The 23,255-nt window shown below is 40.3% G+C and overlaps 2 protein-coding genes, 1 long non-coding RNA gene and 15 other non-coding genes across 19 annotated transcripts in view; 3 read left to right on the top strand and 15 right to left on the bottom strand.

The window, feature by feature from the left end:
• LOC114476649 (uncharacterized) overlaps window positions 1–23,255 on the top strand; it is a 319,238-nt gene that overhangs the window by 271,396 nt on the left and 24,587 nt on the right. The window lies entirely within an intron of this gene.
• Window positions 1–23,255, top strand: part of plekhh2 (pleckstrin homology domain containing, family H (with MyTH4 domain) member 2) — a 104,995-nt gene that overhangs the window by 57,668 nt on the left and 24,072 nt on the right. For both annotated transcript variants that reach the window (XM_028468453.1, XM_028468454.1), the window contains 3 exons: window positions 19,108–19,266; window positions 20,288–20,368; window positions 23,050–23,229. In XM_028468453.1, the coding sequence (XP_028324254.1) occupies window positions 19,108–19,266; window positions 20,288–20,368; window positions 23,050–23,229 (420 nt within the window). The remainder of the gene's footprint in view (window positions 1–19,107; window positions 19,267–20,287; window positions 20,369–23,049; window positions 23,230–23,255) is intronic.
• trnan-guu (transfer RNA asparagine (anticodon GUU)) lies at window positions 4,802–4,875 on the bottom strand. Its single transcript has one exon. It is a non-coding gene; the product is annotated as a tRNA-Asn (tRNA).
• Window positions 5,309–5,382, bottom strand: trnan-guu (transfer RNA asparagine (anticodon GUU)). Its single transcript has one exon. It is a non-coding gene; the product is annotated as a tRNA-Asn (tRNA).
• trnan-guu (transfer RNA asparagine (anticodon GUU)) lies at window positions 5,810–5,883 on the bottom strand. Its single transcript has one exon. It is a non-coding gene; the product is annotated as a tRNA-Asn (tRNA).
• Window positions 5,984–6,057, bottom strand: trnay-gua (transfer RNA tyrosine (anticodon GUA)). Its single transcript has one exon. It is a non-coding gene; the product is annotated as a tRNA-Tyr (tRNA).
• On the bottom strand, window positions 6,157–6,230 carry trnan-guu (transfer RNA asparagine (anticodon GUU)). The gene has a single exon. It is a non-coding gene; the product is annotated as a tRNA-Asn (tRNA).
• Window positions 6,664–6,737, bottom strand: trnan-guu (transfer RNA asparagine (anticodon GUU)). Its single transcript has one exon. It is a non-coding gene; the product is annotated as a tRNA-Asn (tRNA).
• trnan-guu (transfer RNA asparagine (anticodon GUU)) lies at window positions 7,831–7,904 on the bottom strand. Its single transcript has one exon. It is a non-coding gene; the product is annotated as a tRNA-Asn (tRNA).
• Window positions 9,052–9,125, bottom strand: trnan-guu (transfer RNA asparagine (anticodon GUU)). The gene has a single exon. It is a non-coding gene; the product is annotated as a tRNA-Asn (tRNA).
• Window positions 9,899–9,972, bottom strand: trnan-guu (transfer RNA asparagine (anticodon GUU)). The gene has a single exon. It is a non-coding gene; the product is annotated as a tRNA-Asn (tRNA).
• On the bottom strand, window positions 10,803–10,876 carry trnan-guu (transfer RNA asparagine (anticodon GUU)). Its single transcript has one exon. It is a non-coding gene; the product is annotated as a tRNA-Asn (tRNA).
• Window positions 11,682–11,755, bottom strand: trnan-guu (transfer RNA asparagine (anticodon GUU)). Its single transcript has one exon. It is a non-coding gene; the product is annotated as a tRNA-Asn (tRNA).
• Window positions 11,853–11,926, bottom strand: trnan-guu (transfer RNA asparagine (anticodon GUU)). The gene has a single exon. It is a non-coding gene; the product is annotated as a tRNA-Asn (tRNA).
• Window positions 12,685–12,758, bottom strand: trnay-gua (transfer RNA tyrosine (anticodon GUA)). The gene has a single exon. It is a non-coding gene; the product is annotated as a tRNA-Tyr (tRNA).
• On the bottom strand, window positions 13,020–13,093 carry trnay-gua (transfer RNA tyrosine (anticodon GUA)). Its single transcript has one exon. It is a non-coding gene; the product is annotated as a tRNA-Tyr (tRNA).
• trnay-gua (transfer RNA tyrosine (anticodon GUA)) lies at window positions 14,085–14,158 on the bottom strand. The gene has a single exon. It is a non-coding gene; the product is annotated as a tRNA-Tyr (tRNA).
• On the top strand, window positions 15,066–17,579 carry LOC114476648 (protein ALP1-like). The gene is made up of 2 exons (XM_028468456.1): window positions 15,066–15,340; window positions 16,129–17,579. Exons 1-2 carry the CDS (start codon window positions 15,210–15,212, stop codon window positions 17,093–17,095), a joined length of 1,098 nt encoding a protein of 365 aa, XP_028324257.1. The 5' UTR covers window positions 15,066–15,209; the 3' UTR covers window positions 17,096–17,579.

The raw sequence follows: 23,255 nt of genomic DNA on the forward strand, positions 1-23,255 counted from the left end.
AAGCTACATAATAACAACAACTAAGACGAAGACGTAGACAAGTGCACACCACAACGAGTATACACATATAACAACAAAAAACATGGACACTGAACATGAACAGTAAGGTCAGTCAAGGTCAAAACCAGTCATTCCACTGAAAGTGGTATCATATATTAAAAAAAAAAACGTCGTTTGGTGTTTTTAAACACCCAGAAAAAACCTTTAAAACCTGGTAACTTTTTAGAAGGCCCAAGGCCTAAAACCATATTTTTTTAACAAGCAGCAGTGTTTTCTGAACACCCCACTACATAATTGGCAAAAACAGGGAGAAGATCTAGTGCATCAAAACCCAGGAGGAAAGGAAGGTGAAACAGAGGAACATGTGTAGTCAAACAGCCATTCATCGGTCAATCACTCAATGACACGTCCACTGCACATTCGCACTCACAACGCGGTTCTCTCAGGCATACGTAACGTGTCATCATTCAGTCATTCATGCAACGCACACGTTCATGCCTCAATTTTCACGTCCATGCATTCACAAGGTTTTGTTGCATGGTGCCTAAGTAGAATATAGGCCTCATCTAACCCACCAGCGGCGATAGCCAGTCCACCTCCTCTCTCGGGGTCAATGAGCTCTTATTGCCCCCCCATGCTTGGCAACCTTTTAGTGTTAATTAATTGCTTTTTACTGGTATCATCTGATTACTAAGAGGTACGCTCCTTTTTACTTCCGCCTTGGCGGAGTCTTAGATTATCGCCCGCGGTACTGACAGTCTGCTCATCTGCTGATCAGGCAGGAATCGCACAGCCGTGTCTAACTCAACAAACTCAACCGCGGTACCAAACCGGGGGAAATTCACCCGCCGTCCGTCTCCAGAAATGTAAAAAAGAATCTCTGAATCAGCGGGGCTCAACCACCACTCTTGAAAATAAGAGTTTGGGAGAATAATTCAACAGTACCAAACTGAAGGAAAACTCAACCTCTGGTACCAAACCGGAGGAAAACACAACAGTACCAAACTGAAGGAAAACAACCTCCGGTACCAAACCGAAGGAGAACACATAAACTCAACCTCGGTACCAAACCGAGGGAAAATTTCGCACAACTGTCAGGACTTTTATTGGGCACCTCTAAGATTGAACGGAGCACGCAACCTCTAATAACCCTCACTCTAAGGGAACATAGAAATTTGTTCAGAACGGTCTTCGGTTACCAAGCATGTATCAAATCAGGTGGACCGCTATCCCCCAAAGAGCGCTTTCCCTAGCAAGGTTTATCCTTTTTCTGCACATTAAACCAGGACTTCTTGTTTGAAAAGTAATTGCCTATGTACTCATAGCAACTAATGGGACATTTTTTTCTCAGGAAAAAATTTGGTACCCCCCCTGCTGTCGAGTGGCTTTGGGCCGGCAAGACAGTCCGACGCGGTAAGGGGGAGGCGCGCAAAATGAAAACAATGAATGTTGAACTAGGCTGTCTGTCGCAAGCAGCTTCAAAAAGGGTAAGGTACAGATTGTTTACGAGGGTATCGGTCAAAAAATGTCAAAATGTAAACTTGGTTGAGGCTGCAGTCCTCAATCTCTGTCTCAATTTTCCTGAAATTGAGTAAAAACAAAAGAGAAAAAGAAGAATCGTTCAGAAATAACAAAGGAGAAAAACGTGTGAGCTCAAAAAAAATCATGGCCAATAAAATAATAAAAAATTAAAACTTCAGCTCCAAAAGCTGAGGCAACAGAGGGCTCTTTCTTCAGCAGATGTAACCATATCTTGCATTGTGGGGGGCCTCCCCTCAATCAAGAAAATAAATGAAAGAAAAGCAAACAAAAACAACCTTATCAGTAACACTATTTTCTTCCCCTTTGTTTGTTCTTTTCTCATAAAGGCAAAAGCAGTGTAAATAAATGAGCAACATAATGAATAAAAGCAAAGATAAATGATGGGCACACATGGTATCATGTGGCAAACAGAAGGGTTCTGTGTGAAGTTCTGGTGGTCCTGTGTTTCTCATAGTTATGAATGTGGGTGTGTGACTGTATGTCTGGTCTGTCTGCGTGTGAGAGAATAAATGAAAACAAAATAATCTAGTGCACAGTCAGAAGATAGAGGGGTTAGTATTGTGCGAAGGAGAAGCTTGTTGCTAGTTGTCCCCCTCCATGCCAAAGTTCAAGGCTAAAGTAATTTAGCACTACCACCAAAGGCTGTGGTGGACTTCTTGTGGCTTGGTATCCTTGTGGCTTTTGAAACAGTGTCTTTTTTTTTTTTGGTGAAGATATCCAGCAGACGTGTGACCAGTCTGCAGTTGCTGCCCATCATTCAGGCAGTAGTCGTGGCGTTTAACTCGCAACTCATTGGTGGGGGAGTGTCCACTCCGACGCCCACAGGTTCTCAGTCTTTGATGATGGGGCAGGATGTGTTAATCCCAGCATGCGGCCCATTCATAGACGATGAAGAGTTGACTTGGGACTGAGCGAGTTATTTCAGCATTGCTTTGCTGAATGGGAGTTGAGTCCTTGAGTCCTGAAAGGTCACACACCTTTGATTGTCCATTTCCTTCTGATGCTTGGTCCTTTGAATGATGTTGACATTTCATTAGCGTAAGAGTTGAAGGTGATTTCATTCTTTCATTGAAGATGTCGTTTCTTCAGGGGGGCAACCACAAAGCCAACAATAGAATAATAATAAAAAAATGATAATGATGATAACAGTAATATTAAAAAAAATAAAATGAAATACTGTATTCATCTGTGTGTGTGTTTGAGTGTGTGTTGCTCATTTTCATTTTAGAGTGAACCCATCAAACATGAAATCAAAATAAAATTTAAAATAAAAATAAAAATAGTCTGTGTGTAATGGCACTATTCTATCGGCAGGGGGCAAGGTGAGAAATCACAATGTTGTGCCACAAGTGTGTAGTGCACTAAACTGGCCAGTGAGGGGCGCCACCTCTCTCTCTCTCTCTGTTGGGTGTGGCTCTCTGTGCGTGCGCGTGCCTGTGCGTGCGCGCGCTTCCCTCTCTCTCTCTGTGCGTGGGTGCGTGCGTGCGTGTTTGGCTCTCTCTCTTTCCTTTGAGTGTGTGTGTGTGTGTGTGTGTGTGTGTGTGTGTGTGTGTGTGTGTGTGTGTGTGTGTGTGTGTGACGAGAGAAAAAACCAAGGCGCACAGAAGCCAAAAAGCTGACACTCGTCCAAATGAAAGCATTAAAGCCAAACACCCAAAGGGAAAAATCTGATTCACGTTTAAACAAAATAAAAACAAAGATAAAAAAAGAAGTAAAACTCACTGAAGCATGATCTGAGTTCACATCATACCAAGATTGTATATGCGTATGCATATATTATTTGTTTATTGGATTCTTCATCTGTTTGATTCACAGAAACACAATTTAGGTTAGGTTCGGGGTTTTAATCTATTTTGCTTTCGGTACAGAGGTGAACTCAGATCATGGCACCGGTGGGATGTTTTGGAAACTTTGGTTGCCCGTCTATCTATGGTCAGGACCTCACAGGCTGTCTGTGGGTGTCCGAACAAAACCAAAGTAAATAATGACCAGCCGTATTTTATGCCTAAACAAAATATCCGAGCCCGAAGAAAACCAGAGGGAACCTACAGCATTATAAAGCAAAGAACTTCAACCATTTGAGCCCTTCTCTCTATTCACTGTCAAAACACAGAACAGCTGAGGATCACAATCAAAGCTCAAAGCTGAAAATCAATGCAATGCTTGACTGGTTCCAAAAAAAAATCAACACAGAGCAAATATATATGTAAATGAAAATTTATATATATATGTTTATAAAGGCAGCTTTACCTTAGTCCGAATTGGTGTTTGAGGTTCAACCGATGGTTCGTGCTCCAGTCTCCGTCCATGGGCGGACCACCGCGGGCCAGCCCCGGGGCAAGTGTGTCGACCCAGTGCTGGTCCACGGTCGATGCCCCACAGAGCAGAAGATGGATTCAGTTCGTCGACGCCAATTGTTACGGCTGAATTTACGGTTGACCTCATTTGGAGACATGATTCATTGCTCTGGTTGAATGATGGAGTCCAGGAGAAGCATTGATGATTTTATATAAAAAAAGTTTATTCTAAACTAAGAAAAAAGGTACAAGATGGAACAAAGTTAGCGTCCGTCCAGGCGGACGTCCGAAGGAAGTGCTGCGCCCCCTAACAGTTTCAGCTTAAGGTTTTATACAGATAAGAAAAGGTCCCAACAGTGAGAGACAAAAGGGAGGGAGTCAGATGCCCATAGTGGAAATGTTGGAGGATGATGAAGATGTTATGAGAAGGTTCGGTGCCAGTCTTTATCTGTCCTTGATAAGTGTGTGCGTCAGTGTATATCTGCATGTGAGCAGAGACTGTGCTGCACTGAGAATAATACAAGCTGTACTGTTTAATCATGATTCAGCTGTTCAAAAGTGTAAAGAGTAATGGAGTCGTCATGTATTAAAACATGACAAATTGTACACATGAACATACATTTGAGGATATGATGATGAATATAAAAATGACCATAACAGCTTGAACCACCAACCTTTCGGTTATCAACCGATTGCGCCACAGAGACCATTTATCTGGAATTTTTCGTGTTTTTTGTTTATACTGTACGTTTGACAACAGTTATCTTTAAAAACACAAGAGGCAGGATTACTACAAAGTAACTTCGTCCCTGGGTGGGCTTGAACCACCAGCCTTTCAGTTAACAGCCGAACGCGCCACAGAAACCATGCAGCTGGAATTTTTCGTGCTTTTTTTTAATACTGTACGTGTAACAACATTTATCTTTCAAAACACCAAAGGCAGAATGTGTACAAAGTAACTTCGTCCCTGGGTGGGCTTGAACCACCAACCTTTCAGTTAACAGCCGAATGCGCTAACCGATTGCGCCACAGAGACCATTTAGCTGGAATTTTTCGTGTTTTTTTTTTATATACTGTACGCTCAATAACAGTAATCTTCCAAAACACCAAAGGCAGAATGTGTACAAAGTAACTTCGTCCCTGGGTGGGCTTAAACCACCAACCTTTCAGTTAACAGCCGAACGCACTAACCGATTGCGCCACAAAGACCATTTAGCTGGAATTTTCCGTGTTTTTTTTTTTATATACTGTACGCTTAATAACAGTAATCTTCCAAAACACTAAAGGCAGAATGAGTACAATGTAACTCCGTCTCTGGGTGGGCTTGAACCGCCAACCTTTCGGTTAACAGCCGAATGCATTACAAGGACCATTTATCTGAAATTTTTCGTTTCTTTTTTTCTTATGCTGTACGTTGAGCAACAGTTATCTTTAAAAACACCAAAGGCAGAATGTGTACAAAGTAACTTCGTCCCTGGGTGGGCTTGAACCACCAACCTTTCAGTTAACAGCCGAACACGCTAACCGATTGCGCCACAGAGACCATTTCTCTGGAAAGTTTCGTGTTTTTTTTTCATACTGTACGTTTAACATCAGTTATCTTTAAAAACACAAAAGGCAGGATTACTACAAAATAACTTCGTCCCTGAGAGGGCTTGAACCACCAACCTTTCAGTTAACAGCCAAATACGCTAACCGATTGCGCTACAGAGACTGTTTATCTGGACATTTTTGTGTTTTTTTTTTAATACTGTACGTTTAACAACAGTTATCTTTAAAAACACCAAAGGCAGGATTACTACAAATTAACTTCGTCCCTGGGTGGGCTTGAACCACCAACCTTTCGGTTAACAACCCGTTGCGCCACAGTGACCATTTATCTGGAATTTTTTGTGTTTTTTGTTTATACTGTACGTTTAACAACAGTTATCTTTAAAAACACAAGAGGCAGGATTACTACAAAGTAACTTCGTCCCTGGGTGGGCTTGAACCACCAACCTTTCGGTTAACAGCCGAATGCGCTAACCTATTGCGCCACAGAGACTGTTTACTTGGGAATGTTAGTGTTTTTTTTTTTTTAAACTTTATTTTTAACAACAGTTATCTTTAAAAACACAAAAGGCAGGATTACTACAAAATAACTTCGTCCCTGAGAGGGCTTGAACCACCAACCTTTCAGTTTACAGCCAAATACGCTAACCGATTGCGCTACAGAGACTGTTTATCTGGACATTTTTGTGTTTTTTTTTTTAATACTGTACGTTTAACAACAGTTATCTTTAAAAACACAAAAGGCAGGATTACTACAAAGTAACTTCGTCCCTGGGTGGGCTTGAACCACCAGCCTTTCGGTTAACAGCCGAATGCGCTAGCCGATTGCGCCACAGAGACCATTTCTCTGGAATTTATCATTTCTTTTCTTCTTTTGATGCACGTTTAACAACAGTTCTCATTCAAAACATCAAAGGCAGAATGTGTACAAAGTAACTTTGTCCCTGGGTGGGCTTAAACCACCAACCTTTCAGTTAACAGCCGAACGCACTAACCGATTGCGCCACAAAGACCATTTCGCTGGAATTTTCGGTGTTTTTTTTTTTATATACTGTACGCTTAATAACAGTAATCTTCCAAAACACTAAAGGCAGAATGAGTACAATGTAACTCCGTCTCTGGGTGGGCTTGAACCGCCAACCTTTCGGTTAACAGCCGAATGCATCACAAGGACCATTTATCTGAAATTTTTCGTTTCTTTTTTTCTTATGCTGTACGTTGAGCAACAGTTATCTTTAAAAACACCAAAGGCAGAATGTGTACAAAGTAACTTCGTCCCTGGGTGGGCTTGAACCACCAGCCTTTCAGTTAACAGCCGAACGCGCTAACCGATTGCGCCACAGAGACCATTTATCTGGAAAGTTTCGTGTTTTTTTTTCATACTGTACGTTTAACATCAGTTATCTTTAAAAACACAAAAGGCAGGATTACTACAAAATAACTTCGTCCCTGAGAGGGCTTGAACCACCAGCCTTTCGGTTAACAGCCGAATGCGCCACAGAAACCATTTCTCTGGAATTTATCATTTCTTTTCTTCTTTTGATGCACGTTTAACAACAATTCTCATTCAAAACATCAAAGGCAGAATGTGTACAAAGTAACTTCGTCCCTGGGTGGGCTTAAACCACCAACCTTTCAGTTAACAGCCGAACGCACTAACCGATTGCGCCACAAAGACCATTTCGCTGGAATTTTCGGTGTTTTTTTTTTTATATACTGTACGCTTAATAACAGTAATCTTCCAAAACACTAAAGGCAGAATGAGTACAATGTAACTCCGTCTCTGGGTGGGCTTGAACCGCCAACCTTTCGGTTAACAGCCGAATGCATCACAAGGACCATTTATCTGAAATTTTTCGTTTCTTTTTTTCTTATGCTGTACGTTGAGCAACAGTTATCTTTAAAAACACCAAAGGCAGAATGTGTACAAAGTAACTTCGTCCCTGGGTGGGCTTGAACCACCAGCCTTTCAGTTAACAGCCGAACGCGCTAACCGATTGCGCCACAGAGAACATTTATCTGGAAAGTTTCGTGTTTTTTTTTCATACTGTACGTTTAACATCAGTTATCTTTAAAAACACAAAAGGCAGGATTACTACAAAATAACTTCGTCCCTGAGAGGGCTTGAACCACCAACCTTTCAGTTTACAGCCAAATACGCTAACCGATCGCGCTACAGAGACTGTTTATCTGGACATTTTTGTGTTTTTTTTTTTAATACTGTACGTTTAACAACAGTTATCTTTAAAAACACCAAAGGCAGGATTACTACAAATTAACTTCGTGCCTGGGTGGGCTTGAACCACCAACCTTTCGGTTATCAACCGATTGCGCCACAGAGACCATTTATCTGGAATTTTTTGTGTTTTTTGTTTATACTGTACGTTTAACAACAGTTATCTTTCAAAACACAAGAGGCAGGATTACTACAAAGTAACTTCGTCCCTGGGTGGGCTTGAACCACCAACCTTTCGGTTAACAGCCGAATGCGCTAACCTATTGCGCCACAGAGATTGTTTACTTGGGAATGTTAGTGTTTTTTTTTTTTTTAAACTTTATTTTTAACAACAGTTATCTTTAAAAACACAAAAGGCAGGATTACTACAAAGTAACTTCGTCCCTGGGAGGGCTTGAACCACCAACCTTTCGGTTATCAACCGATTGCGCCACAGAGACCATTTATCTGGAATTTTTCGTGTTTTTTGTTTCTACTGTACGTTTGACAACAGTTATCTTTAAAAACACAAGAGGCAGGATTACTACAAAGTAACTTCGTCCCTGGGTGGGCTTGAACCACCAGCCTTTCAGTTAACAGCCAAACGCGCTAGCCGATTGCGCCACAGAAACCATGCAGCTGGAATTTTTCGTGCTTTTTTTTAATACTGTACGTGTAACAACATTTATCTTTCAAAACACCAAAGGCAGAATGTGTACAAAGTAACTCCGTCCCTGGGTGGGCTTGAACCTCCAACCTTTCAGTTCACAGCCGAATGCGTCACAAAGACCATTTATCTGAAATTTTTTTTTTTTTTTTTTTCTTATGCTGTATGTTGAGCAACAGTTATCTTAAAAACACCAAAGGCAGAATGTGTACAAAGTAACTTCGTCCCTGGGTGGGCTTGAACCACCAGCCTTTCAATTAACAGCCAAACGCGCTAACCGATTGCGCCACAGAGACCATTTATCTGGAAAGTTTCGTGTTTTTTTTTTATACTGTACGTTTAACAGTTATCTTTAAAAACACAAAAGGCAGGATTACTACAAAGTAACTTCGTCCCTGGGAGGGCTTGAACCACCAACCTTCCGGTTAACAACCGATTGCGCCACAGAGACCATTTATCTGGAATTTTTCGTGTTTTCAGTTAACAGCCGAACGCACTAACCGATTGCGCCACAAAGACCATTTAGCTGGAATTTTCCGTGTTTTTTTTTTTATATACTGTACGCTTAATAACAGTAATCTTCCAAAACACTAAAGGCAGAATGAGTACAATGTAACTCCGTCTCTGGGTGGGCTTGAACCGCCAACCTTTCGGTTAACAGCCGAATGCATCACAAGGACCATTTATCTGAAATTTTTCGTTTTTTTTTTTCTTATGCTGTATGTTGAGCAACAGCTATCTTTAAAAACACCAAAGGCAGAATGTGTACAAAGTAACTCCGTCTCTGGGTGGGCTTGAACCACCAACCTTTCAGTTAACAGCCGAACGCGCTAACCGATTGCGCCACAGAGACCATTTATCTGGAAAGTTTCGTGTTTTTTTTTCATACTGTACGTTTAACATCAGTTATCTTTAAAAACACAAAAGGCAGGATTACTACAAAATAACTTCGTCCCTGAGAGGGCTTGAACCACCAACCTTTCAGTTTACAGCCAAATACGCTAACCGATCGCGCTACAGAGACTGTTTATCTGGACATTTTTGTGTTTTTTTTTTTTAATACTGTACGTTTAACAACAGTTATCTTTAAAAACACCAAAGGCAGGATTACTACAAATTAACTTCGTCCCTGGGTGGGCTTGAACCACCAACCTTTCGGTTATCAACCGATTGCGCCACAGAGACCATTTATCTGGAATTTATCATTTCTTTTCTTCTTTTGATGCACGTTTAACAACAGTTCTCATTCAAAACATCAAAGGCAGAATGTGTACAAAGTAACTTTGTCCCTGGGTGGGCTTAAACCACCAACCTTTCAGTTAACAGCCGACCGCGCTAACCAAATGCGCCACAGGGACCATTTATCTGGAATTTTTCGAGTTTTTTTTTTATACTGTACGCTCAATAACAGTAACCTTCCAAAACATCAAAGGCAGAATGTGTACAAAGTAACTTCGTCCCTGGGTGGGCTTGAACCGCCAACCTTTCAGTTAACAGCTGAATGCGCTAACCGATTGCACCACAGAGACTGTTCATCTGGAAAATTTCGTGTTTTTTTTTTATACTGTACGTGTAACAACTTTTATCTTTCAAAACACCAAAGGCAGAATGTGTACAAAGTAACTTCGTCCCTGGGTGGGCTTGAACCACCAACCTTTCAGTTAACAGCCGAATGCGCTGACCGATTGCGCCACAGAGACCATTTATCTGGAATTTTTTGTGTTTTTTGTTCATACTGTACGTTTGACAACAGTTATCTTTAAAAACACAAGAGGCAGGATTACTACAAAGTAACTTCGTCCCTGGTTGGGCTTGAACCACCAACTTTTCAGTTAACAGCCGACCGCGCTAACCAAATGCGCCACAGGGACCATTTAGCTGGAATTTTTCGTGTTTTTTTTTTTATACTGTACGCTCAATAACAGTAACCTTCCAAAACACCAAAGGCAGAATGTGTACAAAGTAACTTCGTCCCTGGGTGGGCTTAAACCACCAACCTTTCAGTTAACAGCCGAACGCACTAACCGATTGCGCCACAAAGACCATTTAGCTGGAATTTTCCATGTTTTTTTTTTTGTTATACTGTATATGTACAGAGACTGTTCATCTGGACATTTTTGTGTTTTTTTTTTTAATACTGTACGTTTAACAACAGTTATCTTTAAAAACACCAAAGGCAGGATTACTACAAATTAACTTCGTCCCTGGGTGGGCTTGAACCACCAACCTTTCGGTTATCAACCGATTGCGCCACAGAGACCATTTATCTGGAATTTTTTGTGTTTTTTGTTTATACTGTACGTTTAACAACAGTTATCTTTCAAAACACAAGAGGCAGGATTACTACAAAGTAACTTCGTCCCTGCGTGGGCTTGAACCACCAACCTTTTGGTTAACAGCCGAATGCGCTAACCTATTGCGCCACAGAGACTGTTTACTTGGGAATGTTAGTGTTTTTTTTTTTTAAACTTTATTTTTAACAACAGTTATCTTTAAAAACACAAAAGGCAGGATTACTACAAAGTAACTTCGTCCCTGGGTGGGCTTGAACCACCAACCTTTCAGTTAACAGCCGAACGCGCTAGCCGATTGCGCCACAGAAACCATGCAGCTGGAATTTTTCGTGCTTTTTTTTAATACTGTACGTGTAACAACATTTATCTTTCAAAACACCAAAGGCAGAATGTGTACAAAGTAACTCCGTCCCTGGGTGGGCTTGAACCTCCAACCTTTCAGTTCACAGCCAAATGCGTCACAAAGACCATTTATCTGAAATTTTTCGTTTTTTTTTTTTTCTTATGCTGTATGTTGAGCAACAGTTATCTTAAAAACACCAAAGGCAGAATGTGTACAAAGTAACTTCGTCCCTGGGTGGGCTTAAACCACCAACCTTTCAGTTAACAGCCGAACACACTAACCGATTGCGCCACAAAGATAATTTAGCTGGAATTTTCCATGTTTTTTTTTTTGTTATACTGGATATGTACAGAGACTGTTTATCTGGACATTTTTGTGTTTTTTTTTTTTTAAACTTTATTTTTAACAACAGTTATCTTTAAAAACACAAAAGGCAGGATTACTACAAATTAACTTCGTCCCTGGGTGGGCTTGAACCACCAACCTTTCGGTTATCAACCGATTGCGCCACAGAGACCATTTATCTGGAATTTTTCGTGTTTTTTGTTTATACTGTACGTTTGACAACAGTTATCTTTAAAAACACAAGAGGCAGGATTACTACAAAGTAACTTCATCCCTGGGTGGGTTTGAACCACCAACCTTTCAGTTAACAGCCGAATGCACCACAGAAACCATGCAGCTGGAATTTTTCGTGCTTTTTTTTAATACTGTACGTGTAACAACATTTATCTTTCAAAACACCAAAGGCAGAATGTGTACAAAGTAACTTCGTCCCTGGGTGGGCTTGAACCACCAACCTTTCGGTTAACAGCCGAATGCGCTAACCAATTGCGCCACAGAGCCCATTTATCTGTACTTTTTTGTGTTTTTTTTTTATACTGTACGTTTAACAACAGTTATCTTTCAAAACACAAGAGGCAGGATTACTACAAAGTAACTTCGTCCCTGGGTGGGCTTGAACCACCAGCCTTTCGGTTAACAGCCAAACGCGCTAACCGATTGCGCCACAGAGACCATTTATCTGGAAAGTTTCGTGTTTTTTTTTTTATACTGTACGTTTAACAGTTATCTTTAAAAACACAAAAGGCAGGATTACTACAAAGTAACTTCGTCCCTGGGAGGGCTTGAACCACCAACCTTCCGGTTAACAACCGATTGCGCCACAGAGACCATTTATCTGGAATTTTTCGTGTTTTTTGTTTATACTGTACGTTTGACAACAGTTATCTTTAAAAACACAAGAGGCAGGATTACTACAAAGTAACTTCGTCCCTAGTTGGGCTTGAACCACCAACTTTTCAGTTAACAGCCGACCGCGCTAACCAAATGCGCCACAGGGACCCTTTAGCTGGAATTTTTCGTGTTTTTTTTTTATACTGTACGCTCAATAACAGTAACCTTCCAAAACACCAAAGGCAGAATGTGTACAAAGTAACTTCGTCCCTGGGTGGGCTTAAACCACCAACCTTTCAGTTAACAGCCGAACGCACTAACCGATTGCGCCACAAAGACCATTTAGCTGGAATTTTCCATGTTTTTTTTTTGTTATACTGTACGCTTAATAACAGTAATCTTCCAAAACACTAAAGGCAAAATGAGTACAATGTAACTCCGTCTCTGGGTGGGCTTGAACCGCCAACCTTTCGGTTAACAGCCGAATGCATCACAAGGACCATTTATCTGAAATTTTTCGTTTCTTTTTTTCTTATGCTGTACGTTGAGCAACAGTTATCTTTAAAAACACCAAAGGCAGAATGAGTACAAAGTAACTTCGTCCCTGGGTGGGCTTGAACCACCAGCCTTTCGGTTTACAGCCGAACGCACTAACCGATTGCGCCACAAAGACCATTTAGCTGGAATTTTCCATGTTTTTTTTTTTGTTATACTGTACGCTTAATAACAGTAATCTTCCAAAACACTAAAGGCAGAATGAGTACAATGTAACTCCGTCTCTGGGTGGGCTTGAACCGCCAACCTTTCGGTTAACAGCCGAATGCATCACAAGGACCATTTATCTGAAATTTTTCGTTTCTTTTTTTCTTATGCTGTACGTTGAGCAACAGTTATCTTTAAAAACACCAAAGGCAGAATGAGTACAAAGTAACTTCGTCCCTGGGTGGGCTTGAACCACCAGCCTTTCGGTTTACAGCCGAACTCGCTAACCGTTTGCTCCACAGAGACCATGCAGCTGGACTTTTTCGTGCTTTTTTTTAATACTGACCGATTGCGCCACAGAGACTGTTTATCTGGAAATTTTTTTGTGTGTTTTTTTTTTTTTAATACTGTAGATTTAAGTTATCTTTAAAAACTAAAGAGGCAGGATTACCACAAAGTAACTTTGTCCCTGGGTGGGCTTGAACCACCAAACTTTCGGTTAACAGCCGACCGCGCTAACCGATTGCACCACAGAGACCGTTAATCTGGAATTTTTCGTGTTTTTTTTTTTATACTGTACGTTTAACAACAGTTATCTGTCAGTAAGCCCCAGGGTAGCTGTGGCTACATTGTAGCTTACCACCACCGGTATGACTGCGTGAGTGACTGGTGTGAATGAATAATGGTTTTGTAACGCGGTTTGAGTCTCCTCGAAGAAAGCGCTATATAAATCCAAGCCATTATTATTTTTATTATTATTTTTTTTTAAAAACACAAAAGGCAGGATTACTACAAAGTAACTTCGTCCCTGGGTGGGCTTGAACCACCAACCTTTCGGTTAACAGCCGAACTCTCTAACCAATTGCAAAACAGAGACTTTTTATCTGGAATTTTTCCTATTTTTTTTACTGTACATTTAGCAACATTTATTTTTCAAAACACCATAGGCGGAATGTCAATGAAGTTACTTCGTTCCCGGGTGGGCTTAACCACCAACCTTTCGGTTAACTAATTGTGTCACAGAGACTGTTTCTCTGGATTTTTCATATTTTTTTTTTTTTTATACTGTACATTTAACAACAGTAATCTTTCAAAACACCATAGGCGGAATGACAATAAAGTTAGTTCGTTCATTGGTGGGCTTCACCACCAACCTTTCAGTTAACAGCCGAACGTGTTCAACAATTGCGCCACAGAGACTGTTTTTCTGGAGTTTTTTGTGTTCTTTCTTTATACTGTATGTTTAACAACAGTAATCATTAAAGACAGCAAAGGTAGAATGACTACAAAGTTCCTCCGTTCCTGGGTGGACTTGAACCACCAACCTTTCGGCTTACAGCCGAATGCGCTAACCAGTTGCGTCACAGAGACTGTTTATCTGGAATTTTTCGTGTTATTTTTTTTTTAATACTTTACATTTACTGTACAGTTACATTTTTAATACTGTACTTTTACTGTACATATACATTTACTGCACCTTTAACACATTGAACCACCCACCTTTTGGTTAACAGCTGAACGCACTAACCGACTGCGCCAAATCGTATAATACGCACATATGAGGAATAAACAAGAAGGGAAAAATCAGTAAACACATCAGTCCAGCGCACCTTAAATTCTTCCATAGGTGATTCTTGAACTTGCAACCTTCAGATCAGCTTTTCTCCTTCAAATGTGCATCAGGTATGGTGGTTTAAGACAGTGGCTGAGGTGGTAAATGGGTTGTCTCTGATCAAGGTTGGCGGTTCGATCCCGGTCTATGTGTTGAAGTGACTTTGGGCAAGTCACTGAACCCCAAGTTGCTCCCAGTGGTTGACCAGCGCCTTGCATGGCAGTTCTGTCCAATTGGTGTGTGAATGTGAGTGTGAATGAGCTGATAAGTAAAGCACTCTGTGACGTCTGTCTGTGAAAGGTGCTACATAAATAAACATTATTCACTTACTTACATTAATCATCACAGATAGACAAAAAGTACAAAGTTTGCTCTCAAAATTAACGAATGGATGCATCGATTTTTTATTAATCGACTGCATATTTAAAAAATACAATAAAAAACAAAACATAAAATGTCGTCTCCCAACGTGGGGCTCGAACCCACGACCCTGAGAACCAACCAGGGACGGACTTTATTTTTTTTTAACCGTTTATATTATTCACAACAGAGGAGAAATGTTCCCTAACATTCTTTATTATCCTGCTGATGAAGCTAGTCTGAGCTTCACGTTGTAACGTTTTATTTGGGGCAAAAGACACGAGCTCAAGAGCTGAGGAGCATGCGCTGTCAGTCAACCGGAAATTACGTCATCGCCCGGCTCTGGCAAATATCGACAAACATCAACGTCCCGTGAGCCTCCCAGTTGTAAAGTCTGAAAAAACGTGTCGAATAAACGTTACAAAGAAGAAGCAGACGACAGCAAACAAGATGGAGACTTCTGCTAAAGCTATTGTCGCGCTTGCTTTGTCCGAACATAAGAGACTTTTGGACAAATATGCGGTGATTGAGGAGTTTTCACACACGATGGAAGAAGAGGAGGAAGCACACAGGCGCAGAAGGTAGCTCTCTCGCTCTCCTCTCAGCATATTCATTGTTTACAAAAAGTACCAAGCGCTAATTTCTAAATGATTCATTGATAGAAGCTGAATTTTTTTTTTTTTTTCGACAAATACGTACAAGAATAAACAAATATGTCAATTTACAACAAACTACCAAAATTAAGAACTTAACAAAGCAACCTATCATTTGTTAAATTCACTCAAGGTTAAACAGTACTAAGGTAAACAACTTTCTATCTATTCATACGGAACGCCCCTCATTGGCCAGTTTAGGTGACTGATCAGTGCATCACGTGATGTTTTATTTTAGCTCATATTTATTTTTAGCTCCCCCGCTAACCCTTTTATTTTAGCCCTAACACAGGAAATACTCTAAAATGTTCATTTTTTGTATATGTATTTTTAAAGGTAGAATTTGCCGTGTTAGATATGTTAAAATGAAAAAAATATATTTGACAAAAGTGGGATTCAAACCCACGGCAGTGGAAGGAAGAATTTTTGAGTCATGCGCTTAGCCTAACCTTAACAAACGGAATATTGTTTGCGCACATTTGTCCATAATCAAGTCATTTTTAAAAATTTCCCCCTCCTGGCTGGTCAACAAAAACCAGGGGGTATGTGTGTATGCCATTGGTTAATGATAAATGGGTCAGTTTTCCTCATTCCTACAGTTTCTGACCATTGTATAGGAAGTGAAAAAATTATAACAGGAGGACCTTTGGTAGAAATGAGTGTAAAATGTCAATGTGTCGTTGTCTGTAATGAAACCTGTCTCGTCTCTGGTCTAGAGTCATGGCTTTGCTGCAGCCTATGCAGCGCGTCATATTAAGGACCGGTACAGAGTGGGAGGTCATGCTGAACATGGATGATCACACGTTCAAACAGCATTTCCGTGTCACCAAACCCCAGTTTGAATACCTGGCGATGAAGCTGCAGCACAACGGCTTTGAAAACCAAAACATTCAAGGTGTGTGTCCCGTCCCTGTGAAGAAGAAGGTACTGATGTTGCTGTGGTACATGGCCAACCAACACAGCTTTCGTGAGATGTCAGATAAGTTTGACGTGTCGCTGTCTAGCGCTCACAGGATCATCCTCCAGGCTCTCAGCATCATGAGCACAATAGGAACGTCCTTCATATCCTGGCCCGACAGCAGTGGGAGGGCGGAGTCTGCGGCTGCTTTCCAGCGCCTCTGTGGCCTCGCCGGCATCATCGGTGCGATCGATGGATGCCACATCAGGGTCCAAAGGCCCCCAATAAGAGGAGGAGACTACATGAACTGCAAGTCCTTCTATTCCGTCCTCCTCCAGGGGATTGTGGATGAGAGGCGGCGATTCATTGACATTTTTGCCGGACCACCGGGGAAGGTCCGCGATGCCAGGATGTTGAAGTGCTCTGACTTCTATGCAAAGTGGCAGGAAAACATGGGTGAGCACAGCCTGCTAGGGGACAGCGCCTACGTTGGGCCGGACTTCCCTTTCGTGGTCACTCCTAAATGTGACGACGAGGCGCTAACGAAGACCGACGAGCTGCAGAACTCCAGGATGAGGTGTGGGAGGGCGGTGGTGGACCAGGCCTTTGGGAGGATGAAGTGCAGGTGGAGGCGTCTGAGAGATCTGCAGAACACACGCATCGATGCAGTGGTGATGATCATCATGGCAGCTTGTTTTCTACACAACATGTGCACTGATGGTGTGTCAGACATCTGTGACCAACACCCAAATGGATGCCCAAGACTGGACGATGAAAATGAGTAGAGAACACTCTGCTAAGGTTCTACTCAGTTGAGTTTCTTGAAGGTGTCTGATGACCCCCTCACAGTGTCTCGCGACCCCAAGGTTGAGAACCCCTACACTAACATATCACTGTGTTATACTCAGTAACACGTATTTAACTCAAAAACAACACATAGTGTTGTGGCATTAAAGGCTGTTATTGGAACAAACAGTAGCAGTCATGTCACAGCAAATATGAGAACTTTTGGACTGTTATTGTAGAATAAAAATGAGAAATTTTAGCAGGAATGTAATTATATGCTTGGCCAAGTTTTTCATTTTAAATTATTTTTAAACAGATACAAACTGTATTGTATCTGTTTGTATTGTAATATATAACACTCTAAAATAGTTTGATTGAAGAACTGATATGATATGAAATCTTTGAAACATTCCAAATTAATTAGCTCACTCTGTATATAAAAACACAATTTATACAATACTTATTTATTTAACCAAGTTTGTTATATCCTCTGTTTTCATTCCAGTGCAACTGTATGTATTGTTTGTTTAGTTGTCGTTGACTGTCATGATGTGGAGACATGCACCTGGTTTATCAATTTCAATAAATCATTTTTTTTCCTAAAAATATGTCTATGGTGAAATAAACTATTAAAGTGCTCATTTAAAAAAAAAAAAAAGCTCAGGGGGCGTTGGAGTCAATATTTCTGCCTCGGAACTCGGAAATCCCAACTTCCTAGTACAACTGGAACACAGTCTTACAGACACAGGAGCTTAAAATGGAAAGCCTTTTCTTACTGTGAACCACAGTCAGAATCTGTTGTTTGAAGCTGAACTTTGACAGCCTTCTAGGAGATAAACATCAACCTCTTTCCTTTCTCAAAGGACGACGTTTTGACCGACCCAGCTGCACATCGCTCCAGTCCATCGCATAGCAACCACTCACACGAAGCCAAACGTGATACACAAAATAACTTCAAATACACAAAATTATTGCCAGATGTCAAGAAATGTACACAAAGTAACAAAACAAAAACAAAGTGACTCATTAAACACACAAAAGGACAACACATACAAAGTGTCTCCAAAGACAAACAAAATACCAACAAAATTACTCAAAATACACAAAATCCAACAAATTCAGGCAAGTTGACTCCAAAAATGCACAAACTGACAATAAAAATTCAGAAAAAAAAAAGAAAATTCAACCAAACACACTAAATAACCCACTAAATGACAACAAAAACACACGGTGACTTGAAAAACACAATGACTCCAAAATGACTAAAAACTCACAAAACAACAATAAAACCACACAAGCTCAGGATGGTCATTACTATAAACTGACATATAAATGTTTTTGTTTTGTTTTGTTTTCTTGACTGACATGAATGTTGATAACGTGTCCCTCGGATTAGCCCTCGTGTTAAACTCATGGCCCTTTGGAGCATCCAATTCGGCTCGCAGGAGAAAGTAAAAATGACAGAGAAATCATTGTGTGAATGAAACACAACAATATTTGCAGGTGCTCACCGTTTTCCCTGTGCATATATCGCATGATTTTTATTGTTAAACAGTTTAAAAACTCAAAATCCTTCAATTTTCCTCAAATTCTGACACAATGTTTCCCTTAATTAAATAGAAATTGGTCACAAAATCTTGGAAATTTAAAGTGAATACCCTGTTGGGACTGATATCTGCCACTTATTGCTTGGATATGGTCAGTTTCTTATATATTTAGTATTTTATGTATGTGTAGAAGTGTAAACTAGGGAGCAATAATATTAAAATGACTTGTCCAGCATAAAATCAGTGGCCCACTTGAGGTCAAACTGCTGCATATTTGGCTTCTGAAGTAAAATGAGTTTGACACTCCTGGATTAGACAATCCCCATTTTTTGCCCCTCACTAACAGTTGTTCATATCATCTCTAACATCAGTTCATATACAGTAGTTCCTTTTTTAGTAACGACACACACAATCCTGAGCTGAAAGTCATCTCTTTGTGTGGTCTGTTGTGTTCTTGGTTATAGGTGGTGACGGGAAAGCGTGTTTACGTGCTGAAGGCTGACTCTCCCAACCTGCTGGAGGAGTGGCTGCGAGTGCTGCAGAGCGTGCTGAGAGTGAAAGCTGCAAGTCCTCTGTTCACACAGCCAGATGTTCGCCCTGGGATGAAGGGACTCATCATTAAGGTTTCAACACTCACACAACTTTACTGCAACTCACTTCCATTTTGTGAGTTTCAGAATCATTTTGTGTATTTTTGATATTTTTTTGTTTTAGTTTTTTCTGTGATTGAGTGTTTTTTGTTGTCATTTTGTAATTTTTTTTTCTGGTCTTTTTGTGTCATTTTTTTGTGTGTTGTCTTGTGTTTTCTTTAGTCATTTTGTACATTTTTGTTGTAATTTTGTATATTTTTCTGTCATTTTCTATTAATCTTTTTGTATTTTTTCTGTTTTGTGTGATTTCTGTCATTTAGTTTTTTGGGGGGGTCATTGTGTGTATATTTGTTGTCCTTTTGTGAAATTTTGAAATAATTTTGTGGAATTTTGCTGTCGTTTTGTGGGGTTTTCTGTGATTTAGTGTTTTTATGGAGTCATTTTGTGGGTGTTTGGCATCATTTTGTGGATTTTTGTTGTAAGTCTATATTTTTCTGTCATTTTGTCTGTTTTTTGATTTATTTGTGGTTTTTTGGGGTCAGTTTGTGTATATTTGTCGTCATTTTGTGGATTTTGGAGTCATTTTGTGTATTCTTACTGTTGTTTTGTGTGTTTCTCTGTGAGTCAGTGTTTTTTGTTATCATTTTGTATGTGTTGTCTTGTGTTTTTATTAATTTTGTCTGTTTTTGGATTCATTTTGAGGAATTTTTGAATAATTTTGTGTATTTTTTCTGTTGCTTTGTGTGTTTTTCTGTCATCTAGTGTATTTTGGGGTCATTTTGTGGGTTTTGTGTCATTTGTGTGTTTTGGGGTCATTTCTTGCATTCACCTTGGGGTCCGCGCAAAATTAGACCGTGGTTCCGCAGGTTGGTCATCTCTGCTCTAGAGACAGTGTTGAGTGTTGTCAAGTGAGTGATTACATGAGGCGAGAGTTCAACGTAGCAGGGCACTTCCTGTTTCAAAATAAAAGCCTAGAAAGAAATAATGGATCCTCAATTGCACCAGGATCACTAAATAGTTTGTCTCCAATTGGTTTTGACTTTCTCTGTTGCAGGTAAAACATGGCTACTCCAAACGTGTGTGGTGCGCTCTGATCGGTAAAACTTTATTCTACTTCCGCAGCAAAGAAGACAAGGTGAGGGTCGACCTCCTGTCAAGTTAGACTTAAAGTCTCATTGAGTCATTTCATGTCATTTCAACACATTTTCAGGATATCTCACGCACTGTGGTCTAAAAAAATTCTGAACATTTTACCAATTGTTCTAGGATTATCCAGTAGTCACACTGTAAATCTTTAGTTTGATTTTAATGTGGGGGGTTTGTGTTGATTTTTGTGCGTTTTCATTTTTATTTTATTTTCAGCTTCTAACATCTCAGGAATTACATCACATAGGAAACTGAAATTTGGTATAGTAATACAGCTCCACCTCCTCTCTCAGAATATACAAACACGTGCTATACATAGCATATGTCTCAGCTTCCTGTAATGTGATCAGCTTTCAGTTATGAACATAGACTGTTCACATCACTAATGATTAGTCACATACAGTGAAGAAAATAAGTATTTGAACACCCTGCTATTTTGCAAGTTCTCCCACTTAGAAATCATGGAGGGGTCTGGAATTTTCATGGAAGGTGCATGTCCACTGTATGAGAGATAACCTAAAAAGAAAAATCCAGAAATCACAATCTATGATTTTTTAACAATTTATTCGTGTGATACAGCTGAAAATAAGTATTTGAACACCAACGTTAATATTTGGTAGAGTAGCCTTTGTTTGCAATTACAGAGGTCAAACGTTTCCTGTAGTTCTTCACCAGGTTTGCACAGACTGCAGGAGGGATTTTGGCCCACTCCTCCACACAGATCTTCTCTAGATCAGTCAGCTTTCTGGGCTGTCACTGAGTAACACGGACTTTCAGCTCCCTCCAAAGATTTTCAATTGGATTTAGGTCTGGAGACTGGCTAGGCCACTCCTTGGTTTTCCTGGCTGTGTGCTTTGGGTCATTGTCATGTTGGAAGATCCAGCCACGACTCATCTTCAATGATCTGACTGAGGGAAGGAGGTTTTTGGCCAATATCTCACAATACATGGCTGCAGGCATCCTCTCCTTAATACAGTACAGTCGTCCTGTCCCATGAGCAGAAAAACACCCCCAAAGCATGATGCTACCACCCCCATGCTTCACAGTAGGGATGGTGTTCTTGGGATGGTACGTATCATTCTTCTTCCTCCAAACACGCATAGTGGAATTATGACCAAAAAGGTCAATCTTGGTCTCATCTGACCACAAAACTTTCTCCCATGACTCCTCTGGATCATCCAAATGGTCACTGGCAAACTTAAGATGGGCCTTAACATGTGCTGGTTTAAGCAGGGGAACCTTTCATGCCATGCATGATTTCAAACCATGACGTCTTAGTGTATTACCAACAGTGACCATGGAAACAGTGGTCCCAGCTCTTTTCAGGTCATTGACCATGTCCTGCCGTGTAGTCCTGGGCTGATTCCTCACCTTTCTTAGCATCATTGAGACCCCACGAGGTGATATCTTGCATGGGGCTCCACTCCGATTGAGATTGTCCGTCATGTTTAGCTTTTTCCATTTTCTAATGATTGCTCCAACAGTGGACCTTTTTTCACCAAGCTGCTTTGCAATTTCTCCGTAGCCCTTTCCAGCCTTGTGGAGTTGTACAATTTTGTCTCTGGTGTCTTTGGACAGCTCTTTGCTCTTAGCCATGCTGACTGTTTGGGTCTTACTGATTGTATGGGGTGGACAGGTGTCTTTATGCAGCTAACGACCTCACACAGGTGCATCTGATTCAGGATAATACAGTGGAGTGGAGGAGGACTTTTAAAGGCGGACTAACAGGTCTTTGAGGGTCAGAATTCTAGCTGATAGACAGGTGTTCAAATACTTATTTTCAGCTGTATCACACGAATACATTGTTAAAAAATCATAGATTGTGATTTCTGGATTTTTCTTTTTAGGTTATCTCTCATACAGTGGACATGCACCTTCCATGAAAATTCCAGACCCCTCCATGATTTCTTAGTGGGAGAACTTGCAAAATAGCAGGGTGTTCAAATACTTATTTTCTTCACTGTATATGCATTGGTTCTTGGGTGACGATCTTCTGCAATTTGAAAAAAATCCTTTTTTTTTTTTTTTAACTATTTTCATTGGTCCATAACTGCATGTGGGAATGGAAGAAAAAAAATCTAATCTTTCTGTTTTAATTTATAATATAAATGTTACTCTTTCATGGGATATAAAACCATTTTTCTTCATGCGACTTCTTCATTTTTATTTTGGACCCCAACTTTGGCTTTATTAAAAATCCTTTACATGAGGTCATTGAACCATGCAAGTTGGTGGCAAATGAGTTCCCACATCAGAGATTGATCTAGTTTCTCTAATCTAATCTATTTATAGCTTGCCTCTGTGTCTTATAATTATTTATTGGTTATTATTTTTTCACTAGTAAAGTTGTTAAAAAAAAAACTTACTTAAATGTAGAGACAGACTGATGGGATTTTTGGGGCTGATGCTGAAAGCATTTTTGGGAGTTTTAAAAAAGGAAAAAAAAAAGGCAAACTTGTACAAACTGTATTTCTGTAATACAATGAAAAAAAGAATATCAAAAATAAATTTGCTCAAATTTCAAACATGAATAAACCAAAGAAGGCAAAATGCAAAATAAATAATAATCGATTAAGAATAATTGATTAATCGTTCAGGCTGGACTTTGATGTAATAATTCAGCTTCTGTATTTTTGTATCTGTATCCAAGTCTCTACTGTCCTGTTCTAGTTCCCACTGGGTCAGATAAAGCTGTGGGGGGCCCAGATAGACAAGGTGGACGGTTCCCAGGAGCCAGATGAGGACCTGATCACCTGTGATCACAGTTTACAGGCTCCATACTTCACTATCGCCGTACGTCCACAGGACCAAGTTCCAACATTCCTGCTGATAGAATCATGCCATGAGACGGTCAGCACCCCCACCCTGAGACCCCC

Source organism: Gouania willdenowi, chromosome 15 (assembly GCF_900634775.1).
Source record: "Gouania willdenowi chromosome 15, fGouWil2.1, whole genome shotgun sequence".
Lineage (NCBI taxonomy): Eukaryota > Metazoa > Chordata > Actinopteri > Blenniiformes > Gobiesocidae > Gouania > Gouania willdenowi.

Coding starts and splice junctions, on each gene's coding strand:
- LOC114476648 (XM_028468456.1), top strand. CDS start 15,210: ATGGAGACTTCTGCTAAAGCTATTGTCGCGCTTGCTTTGTCCGAACAT. Junction 15,341..16,128: donor GAAGCACACAGGCGCAGAAG/GTAGCTCTCTCG, acceptor TCTCTGGTCTAG/AGTCATGGCTTTGCTGCAGC.